Source organism: Halichoerus grypus, chromosome X (assembly GCF_964656455.1).
Source record: "Halichoerus grypus chromosome X, mHalGry1.hap1.1, whole genome shotgun sequence".
NCBI lineage: Eukaryota > Metazoa > Chordata > Mammalia > Carnivora > Phocidae > Halichoerus > Halichoerus grypus.
In genome coordinates this window covers 851,069-872,592 of record NC_135727.1, presented here as the reverse complement: position 1 = coordinate 872,592, position 21,524 = coordinate 851,069, and the positions used below count along the sequence as shown (strand labels likewise).

General features: G+C 39.0%; 1 protein-coding gene and 1 long non-coding RNA gene across 21 annotated transcripts in view; one reads left to right on the top strand and one right to left on the bottom strand.

Moving 5' to 3' along the window:
• The window catches only part of F8 (coagulation factor VIII), a 128,539-nt gene that overhangs the window by 28,401 nt on the left and 78,614 nt on the right, over positions 1-21,524 (bottom strand). For 13 of the 19 annotated variants that reach the window (XR_013444558.1, XR_013444559.1, XM_078064133.1 and 10 more), the window contains 7 exons: positions 10,376-10,529; positions 7,708-7,920; positions 7,190-7,418; positions 6,798-6,980; positions 5,601-5,717; positions 4,948-5,019; positions 3,438-3,523 (listed from right to left, as the gene is read on the bottom strand). Coding sequence is in view for 14 of the 19 variants with exons in the window: in XM_078064133.1 (XP_077920259.1) it covers positions 3,438-3,523; positions 4,948-5,019; positions 5,601-5,717; positions 6,798-6,980; positions 7,190-7,418; positions 7,708-7,920; positions 10,376-10,529 (1,054 nt within the window). In the remaining 5 variants the exon portion in view is untranslated. Of the gene's footprint in view, positions 1-3,437; positions 3,524-4,947; positions 5,020-5,600; positions 5,718-6,797; positions 6,981-7,189; positions 7,419-7,707; positions 7,921-10,375; positions 10,530-21,524 lie in introns of those variants that run through there. The other 6 variants (XR_013444561.1, XR_013444560.1, XM_078064136.1 and 3 more) reach the window with 4 other exon arrangements.
• LOC144380422 (uncharacterized) overlaps positions 6,855-21,524 on the top strand; it is a 32,501-nt gene continuing 17,831 nt past the window's right edge. Inside the window, exons 1-2 of one of the 2 annotated variants that reach the window (XR_013444564.1) lie at positions 6,855-6,950; positions 15,097-15,162. This is a non-coding gene — a long non-coding RNA (uncharacterized LOC144380422). Of the gene's footprint in view, positions 6,951-10,516; positions 10,668-15,096; positions 15,163-21,524 lie in introns of those variants that run through there. The other variant, XR_013444565.1, reaches the window with a different exon arrangement.

Here is a 21,524-nt window from a genome sequence, read left to right as displayed (position 1 = left end):
ATCACTATCAGCACTATAAACTGTTGTCCCTCCTTCAAGTGTTAGTTCAGAAACTATTTCTCCTGGTTAGCCTTTCCTGACTCACCCAAATTTAATGCTTTCTCTATGCTTCTACTTCACTTTGTATACAACTTCATTAGAGCATATTATTGTACTATATTATAAAGCTTTCTTCCCTCATCTGCCTTCCTTGTTACACTGAGATCCTTAAGGCAGTGAACCTGTTTGAATCACCTAACCTCTCTGTGTCTCAATTTCTTTATCTGTAAAGTGGAAATAATAATGGTGTTTATAAGCAAAGGATTAAAGGGTTAATACACGTAATGTGCTGAGTTCAGTGCCTGACACATACTAAACACCTAGTAAGTGTTAGCTTTTATATTTTTTCTAGCCCCAGTATTTAACATGGCATCTGGTATAATACCGATGCATAGCAAATGTTTTGGAATGAATGAGTGAATAATGGTAGAGTGGTAAGGAATTTGTTTTTCTTTCCCCATCCCCCCAAAATGATTGGTTCTTAAAGACAGCATGGACCACGAAAGCATTACAAGGCAGTAGCTAGTATAGGAATTTTGGCATCAGTTACTGCCCTAACAAGCAAGTCAAACTTAACTTGTCACAGATGCCTGGTACACCCAAATTGGATTGGTAATAACACTTGAGCTTAATGACTGTCTCTTTCAGTAAGTTCCTTCCATCCATCTATCCACCAGTCCATCCATCCATCCATCCAAAGAATATATTTTGAGTACTTGTTATGTGCTAGGCACTGCTCTACGTACTGGGAAGAGAGCATGAAGAAGAAAAAAAGAAAAAAGCCCTGCCTTAATGGAACTTACATTTGACTTGGAAAAACAGACTACATATCATATATATGTTTTTATTTATATACAGCATCAAGTAGTGATAAGGACAGGAGAAAAAGAAGCAGGGTAACAGGACAGAGAGTGGCAAGGTCTTCAGAAGCTACAGCACTATCTTGGCCCAGATTACATGATACTCCCAAATGAAGATATTACATTTTTCCTCTTGGTATTGTGGCATAAACAACTGAAAGTACCAGGTGCAAAAATTATGACTTTTGTTGAACTGACTTACACTATTTCTTCATGTAGTCTATGAGAGGTCTTTTTTGGACCACTGACTATTGCACTTTCTAGCAGTTTTTTTAAAATATTTTTTTAAAGATTTTATTTATTTATTTGACAGAGAGCGACACAGCGAGAGAGGGAACACAAGCAGGGGGAGTGGGAGAGGGAGAAGCAGGCTTCCTGCCGAGCAGGGAGCCCGATGCGGGGCTCGATCCCAGGACCCTGGGATCATGACCTGAGCTGAAGGCAGACACTTAACGACTGAGCCACCCAGGCGCCCCTAGCAGTTTTAATAAAGTCTGGCCAGCCACCTTTTTCACCTACATTCTGTAACTGATGAATTCTTGGCAAACTGCCAATCTTATCTACTTCATCTTGTTGTTGTGCCTTGTCTATATTATAATTGGAAACTTGGAGGAATTTGGCAATTACAGAGTCAACACTTTCACCTGTGTATCCAGCCATGTATTTGACTGTGACAAGACATATCTCTCTACAAGGAAGTACGCAAAGCAATAATGAGTCACTCAGTGTACAAATACAAACATTGCAGCTAGACATCTCTGATTGCCTCCCTGGCCCCCTAGAACCATTTCTTTCTTTTTTTTGTTAAGTCACCACAATTCTTTGTCTGGGGTATTTACTTTATAAAGTTACCAGATCAAGAAAATGTATACCTGGGCTTTAGTAGGACAGATGGTAAAAAACACCTTGAGGATGAGGTGATTTAATACAGATTGGGTGATAATACAACTAGGTGGATTTGTAACTGGTTCAATTACCAAAAGCAAACTGTGGCAGTTAATAGATGATTATAAACCTAAAGGGAGCATTCTAGAAACAGTATAGTATAATGATTACAAATTAGGCCTCTGGAGCCCAACTATCACAGTTTGAAGTTTGGCCCAGCCACTTATTGGCTGTATGACTTGGGGCAAGTTACTTTTCTTTGCTTCAGCTTTCTTATCTGAAATGAGGATGATAATAACAGTGTGGTAAGGATCTGATAGCTTGGGCTTGTTTAAAGCACACAGTAAGGAAGCCCTGTCTACTTCAGTATTTTGATCATGAATTTGCTAAAGTATAAAAACGTTTACTGATCAAGCAGTAGATTATGTGAAACTGGGAAGACTAAGAAATTCTTTGGGAGACAGAAGCTTGACAAGCTGGAACAATGGGCCAAATCTAGTAAGTGGAAACTTAACAGGGTGTATTACTCAGGTTCTTTGGCTAGGCATGGAAAAGGCACTCTATTTACTAGTCTCATTAGGTTGTATCCAGTGAGGGAGATAGAATTCCCCAAATGGAAATAACAATGCTATCACAATAAATAAATAAATGGAATGACAGATGCAGGGCACCCAAGTAGATGACAGTGTCCACTACCCAGGGATACATGTAAGGTTGAAAGTGAAAACCAGAGAAATACAAGGTAGAAAATGTGGTTTGGCAGCTTCACAAAGAAACAAACCAAATAAGGTGAGCTGATGGGACATTGGTTTATCTTTCCCTGATTCTTGTTTATTATTTTAACCTCAAGAGAAAATAGAGGAGTAGATGCAATCTTGCAAAGGAGGAAAATACGTAGGGGAATGTCTTTGGTCAACTCAGAAGAGGAAAGAAAGCTGGTGCACAATGAAAAGTGGACAGAGGTGGGGAAAGTAGGTGGTAAAACGTGTCTGCAGTACCCCTCTTCGGGCTGTAAGTACCAGAGGTGGGAGGCACGTTCGGGCTCTAGAGGGAACAACTCTTGCAGTTAGGCCGAGAGGCTGAGCTGGCACTTCTACACTACTCTCAGCTCTCATGGAGCATGGAAGGGACCCACAAGTCCCCACATGTATGCCCTTGAAGGGGCCAGAGCCCTGACTGACCCCATGTTCACTTGATAAAATCTTGGGATATGTTGGATGAAACATATCATTAAAATGAATTTCACATGTTTCTTTTTAAATGTGGCTACTAGGAAATATAAAATTACACATGTGGTTTGCATTTGTGGTTCGAATTACATTTCTACTGGACAGCGCTGCTCTAGAGGAAATGGGAAAGTGAGAAAATTTGAAATATTTAGTCATTTAAAAAGAAACTGAGTAAGCCTAAAGACACTGTTTCAGTCACTGGCTCCAAGTTAGTTTACCAGATTGGACTAACAAACAAATCAGCATACTTGATTCTATTCCCAAATACTCTATTCTTCATTCTTGACTGTTTTTGTACAAATCAGAAGCTATTCTATTCTTCAGTTCTTTCCCTGTTGGTTACCTGGAGTTTGATAAAAATGACTTTTGTTTTGAGCTTGCAAGAGGAATACATGTTGCGATTGAATGTGATGCACTTTCTAACCTTGATCCAGGAAAAGGGATCCTTGGTGCTCCAGGCATTGATTGATCCGGAATAATGAAGTCTGGCCAGCTTTGGGGCCCACTGTCCTTTGCCCAAGAAAGGAGAGAGATTAGATTCAGCTGTGTTGGTCCTAGACACTTAGGAATAAAATTGCTCTCTCTTCCTTTAAGATTTTATTTACTTATTTGAGAGAGAGAGAGGGAGGGAGCACATGAGTGGGGATGGGGTGGGGGAGGGGCAGAGGGAGAGGGACAAGCAGACTCCCTGCTGAGCAGGGAGCCCGACATGGGGCTCGATCCCAGGACCCTGAGATGATGATCTGAGCTGAAATCAAGAGTCAGTTAACAGACTGGGCCATCCAGGTGCCCCTAAAATTGCTCTCTTGAGAAAGGCTAAGCCTAGGTGTAGAGAAGATAAAGGCATAAAGCATAGTATTTTATTTTCTAAATTTAATAATTTCGTTTATTGTTAGCACCTCTAATTAGGTGCCACTGGAATGTGTTACCAGTACTACAAAATGCTATCATTGTTTCTTCATTACACAATGTATGTTCCTTGTAGAAAAGTTAGAAAATGAAAAATAAAACATAAGTAAAAATGAAAGTTAAAAAAAAAATCATCCTTTTGCCTAGAGAAAAATAATACTATTTTGGCATATAACTTTCAAGCCTTTTTCTTTTCTTTTTTTAAAGATTTTATTTATTTGAGAGAGAGAGCTCACATGAGCAGGAGGGAGGGGCAGAGGGAGAAGCAGACTCCCCGCTGAGCAGGGAGCCTGACATGGGGCTCAGTCCCAGGACCCCGAGATCATAACCTGAGCTGAAGGCAGACGCTTAACTGACTGAGCCACCCAGGTGTCCCATCAGGCCTTGTTTTAAAAGGGCATTTTGTTCCCTCTAAAACAGGGGTTGACAAGCCTTTTTCTGTAAATGGCCAGAGTGTAAATAATTTAGGCTTTGCAGATCATCTGGTTTCAGCTGTTGTTGTAGAGCTGTATGTGTCAATATAAGATTTTATTTACAGACACTGAAATTTGAATTTCACATAATTTTCACATGTCATGAGACATTCTTCTTCTTCTTCTGCCCATTTAAAACTAGAAAAATAATTCTTAGTTTGAAGGCTATATAAAAACAGGCGGTGGGCTAGATTTGGCCTGTAGGCCATAGTTTGCTCACTGTTGCTCTAAAGCAATATTTGAGAACTGTCAATAGATCATATTCAAGCTTTACTATCACTGCTAATAGAAAAGTGTAGCTTCCTGCCACACTGAAGACAATGGACTCAAGGGGAGCACTAGGGAATGCAGGTAGGACATTTAAGGAGGTGGTAATGAGAAATGATAGTAGCTTGAACAGTAGGAATCAGAGAAGAGAAAATGGATTTAAGAGGCACTTACGGAGTAAAATTAATAGAAGCATGGAGATGGATGGGTTATCTAAATCTCTCCAACAGAAATAAAAAAAGATATAATCAGCCCAGTTTTTGGAGACAAAATAATGGTATTTACCATATTGTCCTGAAGCTGTAATCTGAAAATCTCGAATGCGTCCAGAAGCCATTCCCAGTGGAGTCTGACACTCTGAAATCAAAGGAGAGGAGCATGATAGCTAGCAGTACATAAATTCAGCTTCACAAATGCAAGGCAATGAAAATGGGAGAACACAAAAAATGGTCAACATTTTTTATTGTTTACTATTTGCTGAGAACTGTACTAAATATTTTACTGTACTATCTATGTCATTTAATTCACTCTAATAGGTAGGTGCTAGAACCTTCCACATTCTGCAGCTGAAGAACTCAGTGGTTCTCTTACTTGTTTAGGGTTAAATCTTGAACTCTTCCAAGCCATATTTGTAAGTTATCTTTGGTAACTGAACCAAAATTCAGTTTCAAATTTTGCTCTTGGAGATCTTGGAGCTTCACAAAGTTGTGAGAATGAAGCTACTTTTTAGCACCAGTTTGTTAAATATTTAGAGCTTCAGGTTCAAACTGTTCAAAGCTTCAAACATATCTGCCCTTCTCTGAGGACTCTGCTGATTTCTACCAGCAATATTCGTTGTAGATTTGCTAATGACTGTGAGCTTGTATTTATTTCTTGACAAAAGCAGCCATCCTAGGAAGGAGGAAAGCCGTTTAGAAATAGGCTGAAGTGCTACTTACTTTTGCTGTACACCAGAAAAAGAGTGCTCATCCCAGCTTGTAGGTGTTCGCCAATAAGGCATTCTATCCGCCAAATTCCAACTTTGGATGGTAGCATTTCCACAGTCTCAAAAACACCTTATCAAAAACAAAAGGAACAAAAACTATTTCATTTTACTGAAAAAGCATGAGATACGTTGGTTTATGCAGAACATCAAAGGAAATCTACCTAAGTCAGTTCTTCCACTCTTGGACCCCTCAAAGCCAAAATGCTTGCTGTGTGACCCCTCCAGTTTGGAGGTACTGGGGATTGAGTTCTGACAGCCCTGACCCCTGGGAAATGGGAGAGACAGGAGAAAGCCACTGCACTCTCAGGGTTTTTCAGAGCCAAAGGTTTTTTTTTTTTTCCCCCCATCGACCAGATGTGAGCTCCCTGGGAAAAGGAAGTCAGGGTGAGGTCCTCGTGGACCTAGTCCACCAGGGCTGCCTTCAGGGCTAAAGTAACCCCAGCAGCAAGAAGCTGAGGAATGAGTCACAAGTGACCACCTAGAATAAAGGTGCCAGTTGTAAGTAGATAAGAACTGTCCTATCATTTACCAAAGCAGCAGCCAGGTACAGGAAGAGAAGACTCAACCATACCTCCCTTTCCCAGTGTAGACATCTTGGAGTGGACATTGCAATTCTGGATTTGAACTATATTTGTGATGTAAAGTGACTGCTGGGTGTTTATTACTTAAGAGTGAGCAGAAAAGTCACTGAACTTATTGGAATTTTTACACAGAAACGGGAAGTTTGCTCCCACTATTAAACCTGTTTTAAAGGGACAGTGGAAAGCTAAAATAAAGCTGTGTTTTGATCAATATTGTGAGTAGTGCTTAATCAATATACTGGTTACAGACATAAACAAATCACTCTGGATAGCTACTAGTGCTGTGTGGGATTTGAGATGGGGGAAAATCCCCTTTTCCCAGGCAAGTGCTACAACATTAATTATCCATTTTTTTCTGTTCTATTTCCTTTATAGCACATTATCTGTATCTGAAATTATCATGTTTATTGGCTAATTTATTTATTATGTCTCTGTAGGGTACAGTTACTTGAAAAAGTAAGTTATCTGAGATCAGGGACTTTATGTGCTTTGTTCACAGATTGCTTCCCCAGTGCCTAGACCAATTAAAGTACAGTAGGTAGAAAAAAAGAGCACAAATTAGCTCATACCTGGATAGAGGTTGTAGACTGCCATTTTATATTCCTCTTTTTTCCGTACAGTGAACACATGTCCACTGAAATGAATAGAATGGATGTTTTCATTGCTGCCCATGCTGAGCAGATACCATCGAATCTTTTGATCCTGAGCCATTACTAAGCCAGGTAGTGTATCCATCACATAGCCATTGATTGCTGGAGGAGAACACAGAAAAGGCTGTTGAAATCTGTTACAGAAGTTTCTTTCCCTCTACTCCAGTAAAAAATATTGATTCCTATGAGGATTCCACTCCCATACATATAAGCTCAATTCATACAATGTCCAAGCCTCAGGCTCCAGGCTCCTTTGTTGTACTGCATGCTTCATTCCACACTGAGTAATAATTGGGAGTGGGATATATTACCATGGAAGCGGTAATTTTCTTTAAGAGTGGGATCCTCCTTCTGGATATTGCAGGGAGCTCTGCAGTTCCTTTCCAGGTTTTCAGTGAAGTACCAGCTCTTAGTCTCATCAAAAATAGTGAAAAACAGAGCAAATTCCTGCACTGTCAGTTGTCTCCCGTGAACAGGGTTCAGTGTGTTGCTGCGGCAGATCAGAAGGGGTCCAATCAAGCCTGAGTGCACATCTTTTTCCTGAGAGAGAAGACATCAATCCTATGAATATAAGGTCCCTCACCTATGAACCAGCGTAGATTTCTTATCATCTTTTATGCCACTCTAACCCACTCCTTATCTTCCCATAGTACAATCCTTCCTGTTTAGTAGATTCCAGAGTGATAGTTCTCAAACACAAAAATGATAGCACCTCTCCTATTGAAAGCTTCCCATTAAGCTTACAATAAATAGCAAAATTCTTAGCAGATAACACGAAGTCCATTTCTTTTAAACCAGTAAGTGGCCAGTGCAATGTACACCTGCTTACCAGATCAACATCAGAAAAATAAGCCCAGGCTTTGCAGTCAAACTCATCTTTAGTGGGTGCCATATGATGTTGCACTGTCCAAAAGTAAATTTTGGTTTCATTAGGGTTGACAAACTTTCTTCTAGGTTCTGCTCCTTGCCTCTGATCTTCCTCATAAGAAATAAGGCTAGAATAGAAGGAGTAGGGACGAGAGGCCTGGTTTTTGAAAGTTACCTGCAGAGAAAAATTAAATACAAAATTTAAAAAAGAATTCGAGTATCATGTTTTAGGATCATATAAAGTCCTTGGCTTAGGGTTCACATCCCTAATAGTAATGCCTGTTTTTGAGTTTTTCCAAATTATTTTTTTAAAAAGATTTTATTTATTTATTTGACAGAGAGAGAGATTGAGAGAGAGAACACAAGCAGGCAGAGGGAGAGGGAGAAACAGGCTGCCCGCTGAGCAGGGAGCCCGATGCGGGGCTCCATCCCAGGACCCTGGGATCATGACCTGAGCTGAAGGCAGACACTTAACGACTGAGCCACCCAGGCACCCTATCCAAGTTCTTAATACCCAAAGGAAGTGGTACAGAGGACGGGTGTTGTCAGGACCAAACCTAAGGGTCTATCTATGGAGGAAACTGAGGAATTTTTTTTTTTTTTTGAAACTGAGGAATTTTTGAACTCTAAAATATTTAAAGCATGAACTCAAAGTTGCAAAAGAGAAAATTCCTAAATACTTAAAAGCAATTGAAAAATAAAAGGGAAAATATCACCCCAGGGGTTTTAAGAGAGCATAAGCCCAAGATTTAACACATATGGTTCTTATGACAATTCCAGGATGAATGCATATGATCTTTATTTATTTATTTATTTTTAATTTAATTTTATTATGTTATGTTAATCACCATACATTACATCGTTAGTTTTTGATGTAGTGTTCCATGATTCATTGTTTGCGTGTAACACCCAGTGCTCCATTCAGTATGTGCCCTCCTTAATACCCATCACCGGGCTAACCCATCCCCCCACCCCCCTCCCCTCTAGAACCCTCAGTTTGTTTCTCAGAGTCCATAGTCTCTCATGGTTCGTCTCGCCCTCCGATTTCCCCCCCTTCATTTTTCTGAGAGCTTTCCCCCTAAGGTCAGGAACACGGCAGGGATGTCCACTCTCACCATTGCTGTTCAACATAGTACTAGAAGTCCTAGCCTCAGCAATCAGACAACAAAAAGAATTAAAAGGCATCCGAATCGGCAAAGAAGAAGCATATGATCTTTAAAAAAGACTTCAGATTTCAAAAAATTATACATGTTTCATAGGACATATGTAAACTAAAATAAGAACCAAAACAGAAAAAGAATTGCTCACAATCCCATAATTTTAGATCCTTCTATATCCTTAATGTAAATAATCAATTGGGCCAATGGATGACTATTTTTGGAAAAGAATAAAACTACTTTCGGGCGCCTGGGTGGCTCCGTTGGTTAAGCGACTGCCTTCGGCTCAGGTCATGATCCTGGAGTCCCTGGATCGAGTCCCGCATCGGGCTCCCTGCTCGGCAGGGAGTCTGCTTCTCCCTCTGACCCTCCCCCCTCTCATGTGCTCTCTCTCATTCTCTCTCTCTCAAATAAATAAATAAAATCTTTAAAAAAAAAAAAAAGAATAAAACTACTTTCATTTTTAGCTCACACAATGCACCAAAATCACTTCTAGTCTACAGGAATTACTTAGGGATTAAAAGGTTAAATGTTAAGCAATTAAACTGTAAAATAAAGTTGAAGAAAGTATAAGTGATTTTAAGAAAAAAAAATCTTTCTATAGGGAAGGATTTTTATAAACATAAAAGGTATGTGTCATAAAGGAAAGATTTATGGGTTACTACCAATAATTCAAACCTGTTTTATTTCAAAAAACCACTATAAATAAAATTAAAAGATGACAAACTTGGAAAAATATATAGCATATAAGGTAATATAAATTGATAAGTACCCCCTCAAAAGGTCAAATGTGCAAAGGACATTAACAGATAATTCATTAGAGAAAGTCTTAAAATGTTCATGTACATTGCACTTCTGGAATTTTGTCCTAGGAAAAGGGTTGTGAATGCAGCATTATCAAACTAGTGAAAACATAACAAACTAAAAGTTGTTCAAAGTAAATGGCTAAGTATACCATAAATTCACGTAATAGACTATTATGCCATCATTAAAAAAAGATATTTAGAAAGTCTTTCTAATGACATAAGAAATATTTACAATATGATATTTAGTCAAAAAAGAAGAGGTAGAAGGGCGCCTGGGTGGCACAGTCGGTTAAGCCTCTGACAATTGGTTTTGGCTCAGGTTGTGATCTCGGGGTGGTGGGATTCAGCCTTGTATTGGGATTCTCCCTCCCTCTCCCTCTGCCCCTCCTACTCTTGCTCTTTCTTTCTCTCTAATATAAATAAATAAATCTTTAAAAAAAAGAAAAGGTAAAATTACACACTGTATAATTTTGAACACATAAAGAGAAGAATACATAGGACAAAGAGAACATACACCAAAATGGTAGTTATGGGATTATTTTTCAACTTCTTTATTTTCTATACTTTAAAATTCTTCAAAAGTAAGAATACATTATTTTTATAATCAGAAACAAAAATATATATGTAGGATTAATTTTCTTATAACTTTCAACTGTCCTCAACTCACCATGATATTGTCTTCAACTTCTGCTCTTATATATGGTCCCACGAGTCCCAAGTGTTCGTTTAGTTCTCCACGGTATAAGGGCTGAGTAAAGGATCCATCAGTAAATTCCTGGAAAACCACCTTCTTGAACTGAGGGACATCCATACCTTGAGCCCTGGGAAAAAAAAGCAGAGGAAAAGCAATATCTTCATGGACCAAAAACATCTCACATTCTTGCCCTCCCTGTATTTGAGACACTTGTCATAGAACTGATGATGAATTGGAGCAGAGAAGGAAGAAAGAAGAATTAAAGGTACTTCCAGGTTTCTGATTTGGGCAAGTGGATGGATGGTGATGCAACTCACTGAGAATAGGCAACCCTGGAGAAGTAGGTGGGGGTATACAGTTTTAAACACATGGGACAGCTATGTAAATTAAATTGGCAAATACAGAGGTTGAGAGCTCACAAAAGAGATCTAGATGAAGATTATCCATATTGAGACACTAATATTGAGACACTATCCAAATCATGTGAGTGGCTTATTAAAGCTGATAATCAATTTTGTTATGTCTTCATCTTTTTGGACAACTAAGCAACATTTTGCATAGTTAACCACCCCATCTTCCTGACATACTCTCTCTCCAGGCTTCGCTAGGATGTAAGTTCCATGAAAGCAGGGATTTTGTCTGTTTTGTCCACTGCTGTATTCCCAGCAGCTGGAACAAGTGTCTGGCACATAGTAGGTGGTCAAAAAATATTTGTTGAATGTTAAATGTATGTAGGACTCATAAACATATTCTCAGTATAAGACAGCCCCAGGGTTCAATCCTTGGACTACTTTTCTTTACTTAAAAAAACACCTGGGGGCACCTGGCTGGCTCAGTCAGTAGAACCTGTGACTCTTGATCTCAGGGTTATAAGTTCAAGCCCCACGTTGGGTGTAGAGATGACATAAACAAATTTAAAAAAAGTTAGAAAATCTGTTAAGGGGTGCCTGGGTGCTCAGTTGATTAAGCATCTGCCTTCAGCTCAGGTCATGATCCCAGGGTCCTGGGATTGAGCCCCGCTTTGGGCTCCTTGCTCATGGGGAGTGTGTTTCTCCTTCTCCCTGACACTCCCCTAACCCAGGCGCCCCATAAATAAAATCTTTTTAAAAATCTGTTAAAATTGTGAACTAAAATTATACAATAAAGTACATAAAATATAAATGTTTTGGTATAAAAATGTAACCACCATCCAGATCAAGAAGAACATTACCAGCAACACGGAAGGCTCACTCTGTACTTCCTCCCCACTAAAGGTAACCCCCATTATGATGTTTATGATAATTATTTCTTTGCTTTTCTTCACAATTTTACTGCTATGTACACTTCCCTAAAGAATACAGTTTATTTTACCGCTACGTACACTTCCCTAAAGAATACAGTTTAGTTTTGCCTGTTTTTGATGTAAATAGAACCATATTGTATATTCTTTTGTTTCTGGCTTCTTTCACTCAGCATTATGGTTGTAAAATTCATCTACATAGTCGTGTGCAGCTACAGTTTGTATTCCATTGTGTGAATATACCAAAATTATGAACATTTGAGTCATTTCTAATTTTTGATGCTTAAACAGTCCTGTTCCTGCTATGAATCTTCTTTTTTCTCCCTGGCTATGAACCGTCTTATACACATCTTTTGGTGAATGTATATATGCATTTCTGTGGGGCACATATCTAGGAGTGGAATTGCTGACTATACATATGTTCAGCTTTGGTAGCTACTACCATGCTGTTTTCCAAAGTGGCTGTGCCATTTTCCATTTTTGTCAGCAATGTATGAGAGTTCCATTCACTCCAAATCTTTACAGGCACTCGATACTGTTTTTACACTTTCGCCCATTCTAGTGGTTGCACAGCAGTGTCTCTGTGGTTTTATCTCACATTTCCCTGATTAATAATGAGGTTGAGCATCTTTTCTTGTGAGTACTAGCTATTTGAATTTCCTGTTTTTGGAATGCCTATCCAAGTTGATGTTATTGTTGTTTTTGCCAATTTTTCTATTGGGTAATCTTTTTTTCTTATTGAATCAAAGAAGTACTCTATACAGTCTTTTTTTAAAAAGGTTTTATTTATTTATTTGACAGAGAGAAATAAAGTAAGAGAGGGAACACAAGCAGGGGGAGTGGGAGAGGGAGAAGCAGGCTTCCCGCCGAGCAGGGAGCCCGATGCGGGGCTCGATCCCGGGACCCTGGGATCATGACATGATCCGAAGGCAGACGCTTAACTGACTGAGCCACCCAGGCAACCCTCTATACAGTCTTGATATGAATCCTTGTTGGCCTTTTGTGCTGCAAATATCTCACATTCTGTGGATAATCTTTTCATTCTTTTTTTTATATTTTGATGAGCATAGTTCATAATTTTAATGTAGTGAAATTTATCAAAAAAATCCTTCATGGTTAGTGCTTTTTCTATGTCAATTCTCTCCCTACCCTGAGGCTATTAAGATAGTCTCTTATTTTTCTTTCTAAGAGATTTATAGTTTTATGCTTACATTTAGACTTACAGCCCAATGTGAGTGGGTTTTTTGTATGGTCTAAGTTAGGGATCCAATTTAATGTTCTTCCATATGGATATTAAAATGTCCCAGCACTTTTTAGCACCAGTCTATTGTGTCAAAGTCTCTCAGCTTTTGTTTTTCTAAAAACATCTTTATTTCAATTTCATTTTGAAATGTTTTCTCTGGGTTTAGAATTCTAGGTTAGCATTTTTCTTTCAGTATTTTTCATTTTAAAGATATCATTCTGTTATCTTCTAGTATTGTGCTGTCAAATGGGTAGCCACCAGCTATGTGTGACTATTTAAACTAATTAAATTTAATACAATTAAAATTCAATTCTTCAATCACACTAGCTACATTTCAAGTACTCCATGGCCACATATGATTAGTAGTTACCATATTAGTGAAGATCTACAACATATCCATCATCACAGAAAGTTCTATTGGACAGTGTTGTTTTAGTAGTTTGACTGAAAAGTTGGCTATCAGTCTTATTGTTCCTATGGACGCAATGTATATTTTTCCCTCTGGTTTTTAATATTTTCTCTTTATCCTTAGTTTTCTTAAGTTTGATTATTTGCCTACATGCAATTTTCTTTGTACTTAATATGCTTTGGGTATACTTAGCTTATTGAATCTGTGACTTGACATGGTTCATCAGTTTTGGAAAATTTTTAGACATTCAATTTTTTTCCTGTCCCATTTTCTACATGCTCTCCTCCAAGGACTCCAATTATATTTATGCTGTATCATTTGAGAGTGTTTCTCTCACCTGTCTCTTATACTCTATTCTGTTCTTTTCATTTTTTTCCTTCCTATGCTTCAGTTTGGATATATTTGCTTGACCCTAATCCTGTCTTTTGCAGTGTTTGCCTGAAATTATACTCATCCAATGAGTTTTTAATTTTAGATGTTGTATTTTCCAATATTTTAGAATGACAATTTGAGTTTTTGAAAATAGATTCCAATTTCCAACTGTAATTCTCCACCTTCTTATCAGTATGATGAGGGATAGAAGCAGAAAAATGTTCACCTTTAGCCCAGAAGGCTGACCTATAGCCTGCATAGTTCCAATAAAGATCAAATATGTGCTGGTTGCTACATTCTTAAATGGTCTCATGACTGCCTGTGCATCTCTCCAATAGTTAATATTGAGCTGAATGATAAGCACCAGAGAAATGTGACAGTTTTACAAGTAGAAATTTGAAGAAGACATTTATGATCTAATACTCCCTGCACATCCCGCCCCCTTAAGCCTAAGCATATAACCACCAGCTTCATGTTATAGAAAATGCACCTTTTTACACTTAAAACATCTCAAGAATTATTTCTTGACCATTCGCTCGTGGCCCCACATCAAGTATTGTCCATCTTTCCACTATTTTCTTTAAAATATTAATTATCCCTGTTTCTCAGGCATGGCCCTCTTAGACTTTTGATTGAGAGCTTAGAAAGTCTTTGGTCCCTCAGCACTTAAGACATTTCAGCAAAGCCCACCAAGAAAGAAAACAACTAATGATCATCACTGCAACTAGGTGGTCCTCTCCCACTTAAATTTTAGTGCATCTAATTCTTATTGCTCCACAGCTCTCCAAAGATTTTTAAAATATGGATTTTTAAAGTTTATCTAGTTTTTATAGTTGTTGCAGCAGGAGTGTTAGCCTGCCATGACCTATTCTCTACCCAGAAGCAGAAGACCCACTACCTTTCTTTTGGCTAATATTTGCAAGGCATGCCATTTTCCATCCTTTTACTTTCAGCCTTTTATACTCATGTTTTAGATGTGTACCTTGGAAACAGCATCTAGTTGTATTTTGTTTTGTTTTAAAAAAGCCCAAATTGGAGTCATTTGTCCCCCGCCCCCAACAGCAAATCAAGGCTCACAGTCTCAACCAATCCCAGGAATGTGACCTTTTAACAGTCAGTCTGAGATTTCCAGATCAGCACTAGTGAGGTCATCTGCATGATAAAAATCCTACTGTTCCCTTCTCCCCAAATAGAAGAGATCCTGGGCTGAAATGACCCTTTTCTTGTGCTAATAACCTCCTTGCCCCACCCTCCTGCCTAGAAAAACCCGTTTTGTACCACTTCCATTTTGTACCACTCAGAGCATCTCTCTACTTGCTAGATAGGATGTTGCCTGATTCATAATCACTTAATAAGCTGATTTATTTGATTTAATATTGTTTTTTTAACAGATTTGGTGGCAGCAATGGGATCCAAAGTGAACCTCTGATGGCATTCAGAAGCAACAAGAAGCACAGGTGTGGCACCCCATGAACCCTTTTAAGTTCACTGTCTTTCTTGCTGTTTCCAAGGGTCATTGGTCAGTTCCTCAGTTGATTTCCGCTTTTTGTTTTCAAGCTCCCCATCTAATTAGCTTTCCAATCCAGGGTTAATGGGTCAGTCTAGACTGACAGGAGGCTCTAAGGAAGAGCCAGTCTTCAGCCCTTGGTCCAGTCCACAATTCCATGTTGGAATCCCTTCCCCATTTCCAGTCTGCAGTCTTTTGCTGGTTTAGTCCTTTCCTCAGTTCTAATCTGCTGTCTCTATTAATGGAGTCTCCTGGTTTAGTCCATGCTGGGAATTGCCGGAGGTGCACAAAGGCCTTCTAATGGCCAGTCTGCAGTAACATTTAAACTACAGTCTTCGGTTTTGTCCCTGGATTCCATGTTGGAAATTCCTGATGGTTTAGTTTGCAATTCCCCATTGGTTTGGAATTATTCCCCAGATTCCACACTGGGAACTGTTGGTGGCAGCTGCAATTCTCTATTTGTTTGGAATCAGTCTGCAGTCTCCATTCTTTTAGGCCTACTGGTTTAAGCCTGTCCCCAGTCCCTAGTTTGCTGGGTACTGCTGGTGTCCACGGTTCTGTTTCCATAGTTACTGTTGCATATGAGGTAAAGGCTGTCATAAAGAAAGTATCTCAGAAGCCAAAAGGCTTAGGTATTAGTTTGGCTCTGAGAAACTCAAAGGCCTAGCTAAACAAATGGGATCCTTTGTATCCAGAGAGTTGAGCAAGCCAGCTTGTTTTAAGTATAAGAACTATAGTACCAGAAGTTGCAGATACTTAGCAAGGTGGCAAAGCAAAGCCTACAACCCAGTTCTTTGGGGGAATTGGAGACAACTGTTTTTGCTTTGCAAATCTCTGCAGGGTCAAAGAAGTTCTAGAAGTTCAAAGTTCACTTTCCCTTTTTGCCAATCCTCCAAACCTCTGCTGATTCCTCTCAAAATGCTTGAAAAGATCAGGACACTGGAAACAGAATTATCCTGAACTTAATCTGTGCCTTTGGGTTGTAAATTTTCTTTTTTTAAAAGATTTTATTTATCTATTTATCAGAGAGAGAGAGAGAGCACAAGCAGGGGGAGCAGCAGAGGGAGATGGAGATGCAGGCTCCCCGCTGAGCAAGGAGCCCGAATCGATCCCAGGACTCTGGGATCATGACCTGAGCCAAGGCAGACACTTCACCAACTGAGCCACCCAGGCACCACTGTGATGTAAATTTTCTATTTCCATCTTATCTAGGACTTGAGAGCCGTCTTTTGACATGAAAACTTTAGGGAGGAGTATCTCATCAGAAGGAAGAAAAAGGGACAGAGGGAGGTTCTTGGAAATTAAGCCTAAATGTCCTCTCCATTAATATTAGCAAAAAGAAAAGTTGTAAGATCTTTGTGTTTCTGTGTGTCCATATATCTATATAAATGTAGATGTGACAAGTTTTTCTACATCTGGATAGTATTGCTAAAATTAATTTGTAAAAATGCTTTATTTAGTTGGTTTGAAGGCCAGCACTTATAAGGATTGGGCAATCTAAAATTTTTGAAAAGACAGAAACTAACCTAAATGTTTTTCAAGTTCACATGCTCTGGGATAATCTTCAGTCAAGTTGTTTCCATTAAAAAGTGTTGATTTTTAAAATAAATAGCTTAAAGTTGTGACACACAAAATAACAAATGGCCCATAAAACGTTCTCTTCTTCCAAAGGATTTATGATGCATTATCATTAACCAGTCCTTTACTACTAAACTTATATGGCCAATCGAGATAGTTCTGAGATTGTTCTTCCACCACTGATTAAGACTGAGGTGGCAGATATTAGGGATTACATTCGTTTAACTTTTTGAGCAGACTTTGTGACCTTGTTAGCCACAGAAGTCTTTGAGACACCCACAGCAATGGTCTGTCTCATGTTATGAAGAGCAAAATGGCCCAGAGGAGGATATCCAAAGAAGCACCCAATACATATGGGCTTGACAGGAACTATATCAACAAATTTCAAGAATTTGGGGTCATCTTCCAGCTTCTTCCCAGAACAGTAATCAATCTTCTTCAGCTCAGCAAACTTGCAAGCAATGTGAGGTGTATGACAATCCAGCACACGTGCATAGCCAGCACTCATTTGGCCCAGATGGATCAGGGTAATCACCTGAGCTGAGAAGCCAGCTACTTCCATTGGTGGGTCATTTTTGCTGTCACCAGCCATATTACTACAACAAACACCTTTGATAGATACATTTTTTTTTTAAGATTTTATTTTTAAGTAATCTCTATGTGCAACGTTGGGCTCGAACCCACAACCCCAAGATCAAGAGTCGCCTGCTCCACTGACTGAGCCAGCCAGGCAACCCTGACAGATACGTTCTTGATATCAAAGCCCATACTGTTTCAGGAAAAGCTTAACTCAAAGCTTCATGGTGCATTTTGACAGACTTGACTTCAGTTGTAACACTGACTGGAGCAAAGGTGACTACCATGCCAGGTTTGAGAACACACCTCCACTCAGCTCACAAGGAGAGTACTAATACCACCAATTTTGTAGACATACTAAAGGGGCAGACAAAGGGGCTTGTCAGTTGGATGATCTGCTGACAGGAGGCAATCCAGAGTTTCAAGCAGCATGGTTCCACTGGCATAGCTATCTTTTTTAAAATTTAATTAATTTTTATTATTAACATACAATGTATTATTTGTTTCAAGGGTACAGGTCTGTGATTCATCAGTCTTACATAGCTATTTTTTTTTTTTAAGATTTTATTTTTATTTATTTGACAGAGAGAGACACAGTGAGAGAGGGAACACAAGCAGAGGGAGTGAGGGAGGGAGAGGCAGGCTTCCGGCTAAGCAGGGAGCTCGATGCGGGGCTGGATCCCAGGACTCTGGGATCATGACCTGAGCGAAGGCAGACGCTTAACGACTGAGCCACCCAGGCGCCCTATCTTTGTGGGTGATGTTTCATTTCTTGAATCAAGGCATGTTAGCACTTGGCTCCAGCATTTTGTCATCACTCTAGCCAGAAATTGGCACAAATGCTACTGTGTTGGGGTTGTAGCCAAATTTCTTAATATAGGTGCTGACTTCCTTAACATTTTCCTTATATCTCTTCTGGCTGTAGGGTGGCTCAATGGAATCCATTTTGTAAACAACAATTAGTTGTTTCACACCCAGTATGTAAGCCAGAAGGCCATGCTTATGGGTCTGCCCATTCTTGGAGATATCTGCTTCAAGTTCATCAACATAAGCAGCAACAATTAGGAAGCACTGTCAGCCTGAGATGTGCCTGTCCTCATGTTATTGATGAAGTCTGTGTTTTGGGACATCAATGATAGTCACATAATACTTGCTAGTCTCCAGCTTCCAAGGGGAGATACCAAAAATGACCACACTCACTTTTGGCCTTCTGTTTGTCTGAGACCCAGGCATACTTGAAGGAGCTCTTTTCCATCTCAGCAGTCTCCTTCTCAAATTTTCAATGGTTCTTCTGTTGATCCCACCACATTTGTAGATCAGATGGCCAGGAGTGGTGGATTTGACCAAATTTACGTGTCCAAGGATGACAGTGTTGATATGAGTTTTTCCTTTCCAATTTAGGGGTGGTTTTCCTTTCTAAAATAGGGGTGGTTTTCATGACACCTGTGTTTAGGTGGCAAACCCATTGCGAAAAAAGCAATTATATCTTAGAGCTCATAAAACATTTTACCACAGTTTATACAAACAATATTTATATTTACCCATATATTTACCCTTTCTTTTTTAGTCCTTCTTGCCTTTCACCTCTTTCATTCAGTATCACTTTCCTATTGTCTCAAGTACATCATTAGAATATTTTTAGTGGGTTTTTGCTAGGGTGAGATTTCTCTGTTTCTATTTGTTGGAAAATGTTCTATTTTGCCTTGATTTTTGAATCATATTTTTGATGGGCAGTTATTGTATTTCAATGCCTTCTAGATATCATTCCCCTGTTTTCTATGTTTAATTAGCACTATTGAAAAGTCATCTTTCTGTATCTTGTTTGAATGTATGCTGTATTTTTTCTTTGGCTGCTTTTAAGACTTTTGGGTTTTCTGAAGTTTCACTCTGATGAAAAATGTCTAGGTGTTGATTTTTTTAATTCATCCTGTTTGGGATTTGTTGAGCTTCCTGAATCTGTGCATTGATGACTTTTTTTAATTTTGGAAAATATTCAGTCCTTACCTCTTCAAATATAGCTTCTCCTTTAATCACTCTTTCCTTTCCTTCTGAGATTTCAATTAAAAATAAGTAAATAAAAAAATAAGTAAATCCTTCACACTCTATCCTTTAAGTCTCCTCTGGTTATCTGTTGCTGTATCACAAACTACTTCAAAACTTTAATGGCTTAAAACAGCAACCATTGTATTATACTTGTCAATTCTGTTAAGTCCGAATTCTAGCAGTGCTTGGCTAGGTCATAGTTTTGCTCCTCCTGGTGTCAAATGTAGTGATTCAGTGGTATTCAGCTGGCATCTGGGTTTATCTGGAGGGTCCAAAATGACTTCACTCACGTGCCTGGTGCCTTGGTGGAGAATGGAAAGCTAGACTCTCTGGGACTCTTGACCAGAAGGCCTACATGTGACATCACCAGCATGACAGCACCAGGGTAATCAGATTTCTTACATAGCGGCTGGGCTTCTTCCAGAGAGGGCATCTCAGGAGAACTAGATGTAAGCTACACAGTATTTTCTGAACCAGCATCACTTCCATCACATCTATAGGTCACAAATTTCTGTTATATTGGTCACAAATGAGTTCTAATGCCAGGCCAGATCAAGAGGAGGGGGACTACATCTTACCTCTTGAATTGGAGAATGGCAAGGTCATACTGTACAAGAGCATATAGGACAGAACATATTGGCACATCCATTTTTGGAAAATACAGTTGGCCATAGTCTTTTATTATCTCTTTTGTATTTTCCATTTGAAAAATCTCTGCATGCTGCATTCCATACTATTTCATTTTACTTACCTACTAGTTCACCAATTCTTTCTACATGATGCATAAGTGTTTTAATAACTGTATACAATTCCTAGATCTTAAGTCTCTGAGTTTGTTTTGGCTCTCTATTGTTTCTGTGGCTTCTTATTTATTTTTTTCGTTTTGTTTTGTACCCTTTATCTTTGTGTTCTGGACATTGTATCTGAAATATTTGTGAAAATAAGTTGAGGCCTAGGATGTTGAGAGGTTTTATGTTTTCTTCTGCCAGATGTCTGCAGGCATTAAGAATAGAAATTTGCGCGTCAATGAAGTGAGTTAACTGGTTTACTGTTACCTTGAGGATATAGACCTTTGGGGACCCAGCTTAAAGTGGGCATTGCTTACATCTACTTTTACTCTCTTGATAATACCAACAAGTCTTATCTGAATGCTGTCAATATGCTTATAACTCCCAAATTTATTCATCTTTAGCATGGACCTCTTCCTTGGACTCCAGACTCATATATCCAACTGCCTACTCAACATCTCCACTGGAGGTCTAGTGGGCATCTCAAACTAAGTATGTTCAAAACAGACCCTTGAGTGTTTCCTCAAATAAATCTGTTCTATCTCAAGCCTTCCACATCTCATTAAATGTCACCATCATCCACCTAGTTGCTTAAGAAAAAAACTAAAAATCTTCTTTGAGTCCTTTCTCCCTATTCCCCCCATATTGAATCTAACAGCAAATCCTGTCTGCTTATCCTCAAATTATGCTCAACATCTTTCTGTTTCTTTTGATTTTTACCACCACTCTTTTGGTCTAAATAATCTGTCTTCTTTTACCTGGATGATTACAATCGCCTCTTAACTGGTCTCCCTGCCTCTCTATTCTTGCCCATGGAACTTGTGTTACTGTTTACTTGGTACTCTCTGGAGTTCAGACATACATAAAAAGACCTGCTCTTGCCTCCCTACATCCATCATTTACTAATTTATTCAACAGATATTTGAGTATCTATCACATGCCAGGCACTGTTTAAGGTTCTGGGGATATACCATTGAACAACACCTTCAAAATTTGTGTTCTCAATGAACTTACTTTCTAGTTGGGGAACATAGACAATAGACAAGTAAATGTATACTATTTCAGGTGCTAGTAAGTTCACTGAAAAAGTGTGGCAGGAGCTGTATGTATATACAGTGTTCAGGGAAAGCCTGATAAAATGAAACTTAAGCAGCAACCTGGAGGAAGTGAAAGAATGAATAGCAGGATATCAGAGGACGAGACACAAAGTGCAAAGGCCTATAGAAAGGTATACATTTTTTGCATTTGAGGAAGAACAATGAAGCCAGTGTGGCTGGAACAGAGTGAGCAAGAAACAATGGTAGAAGAGATCAGAGAGGTTTCAGAG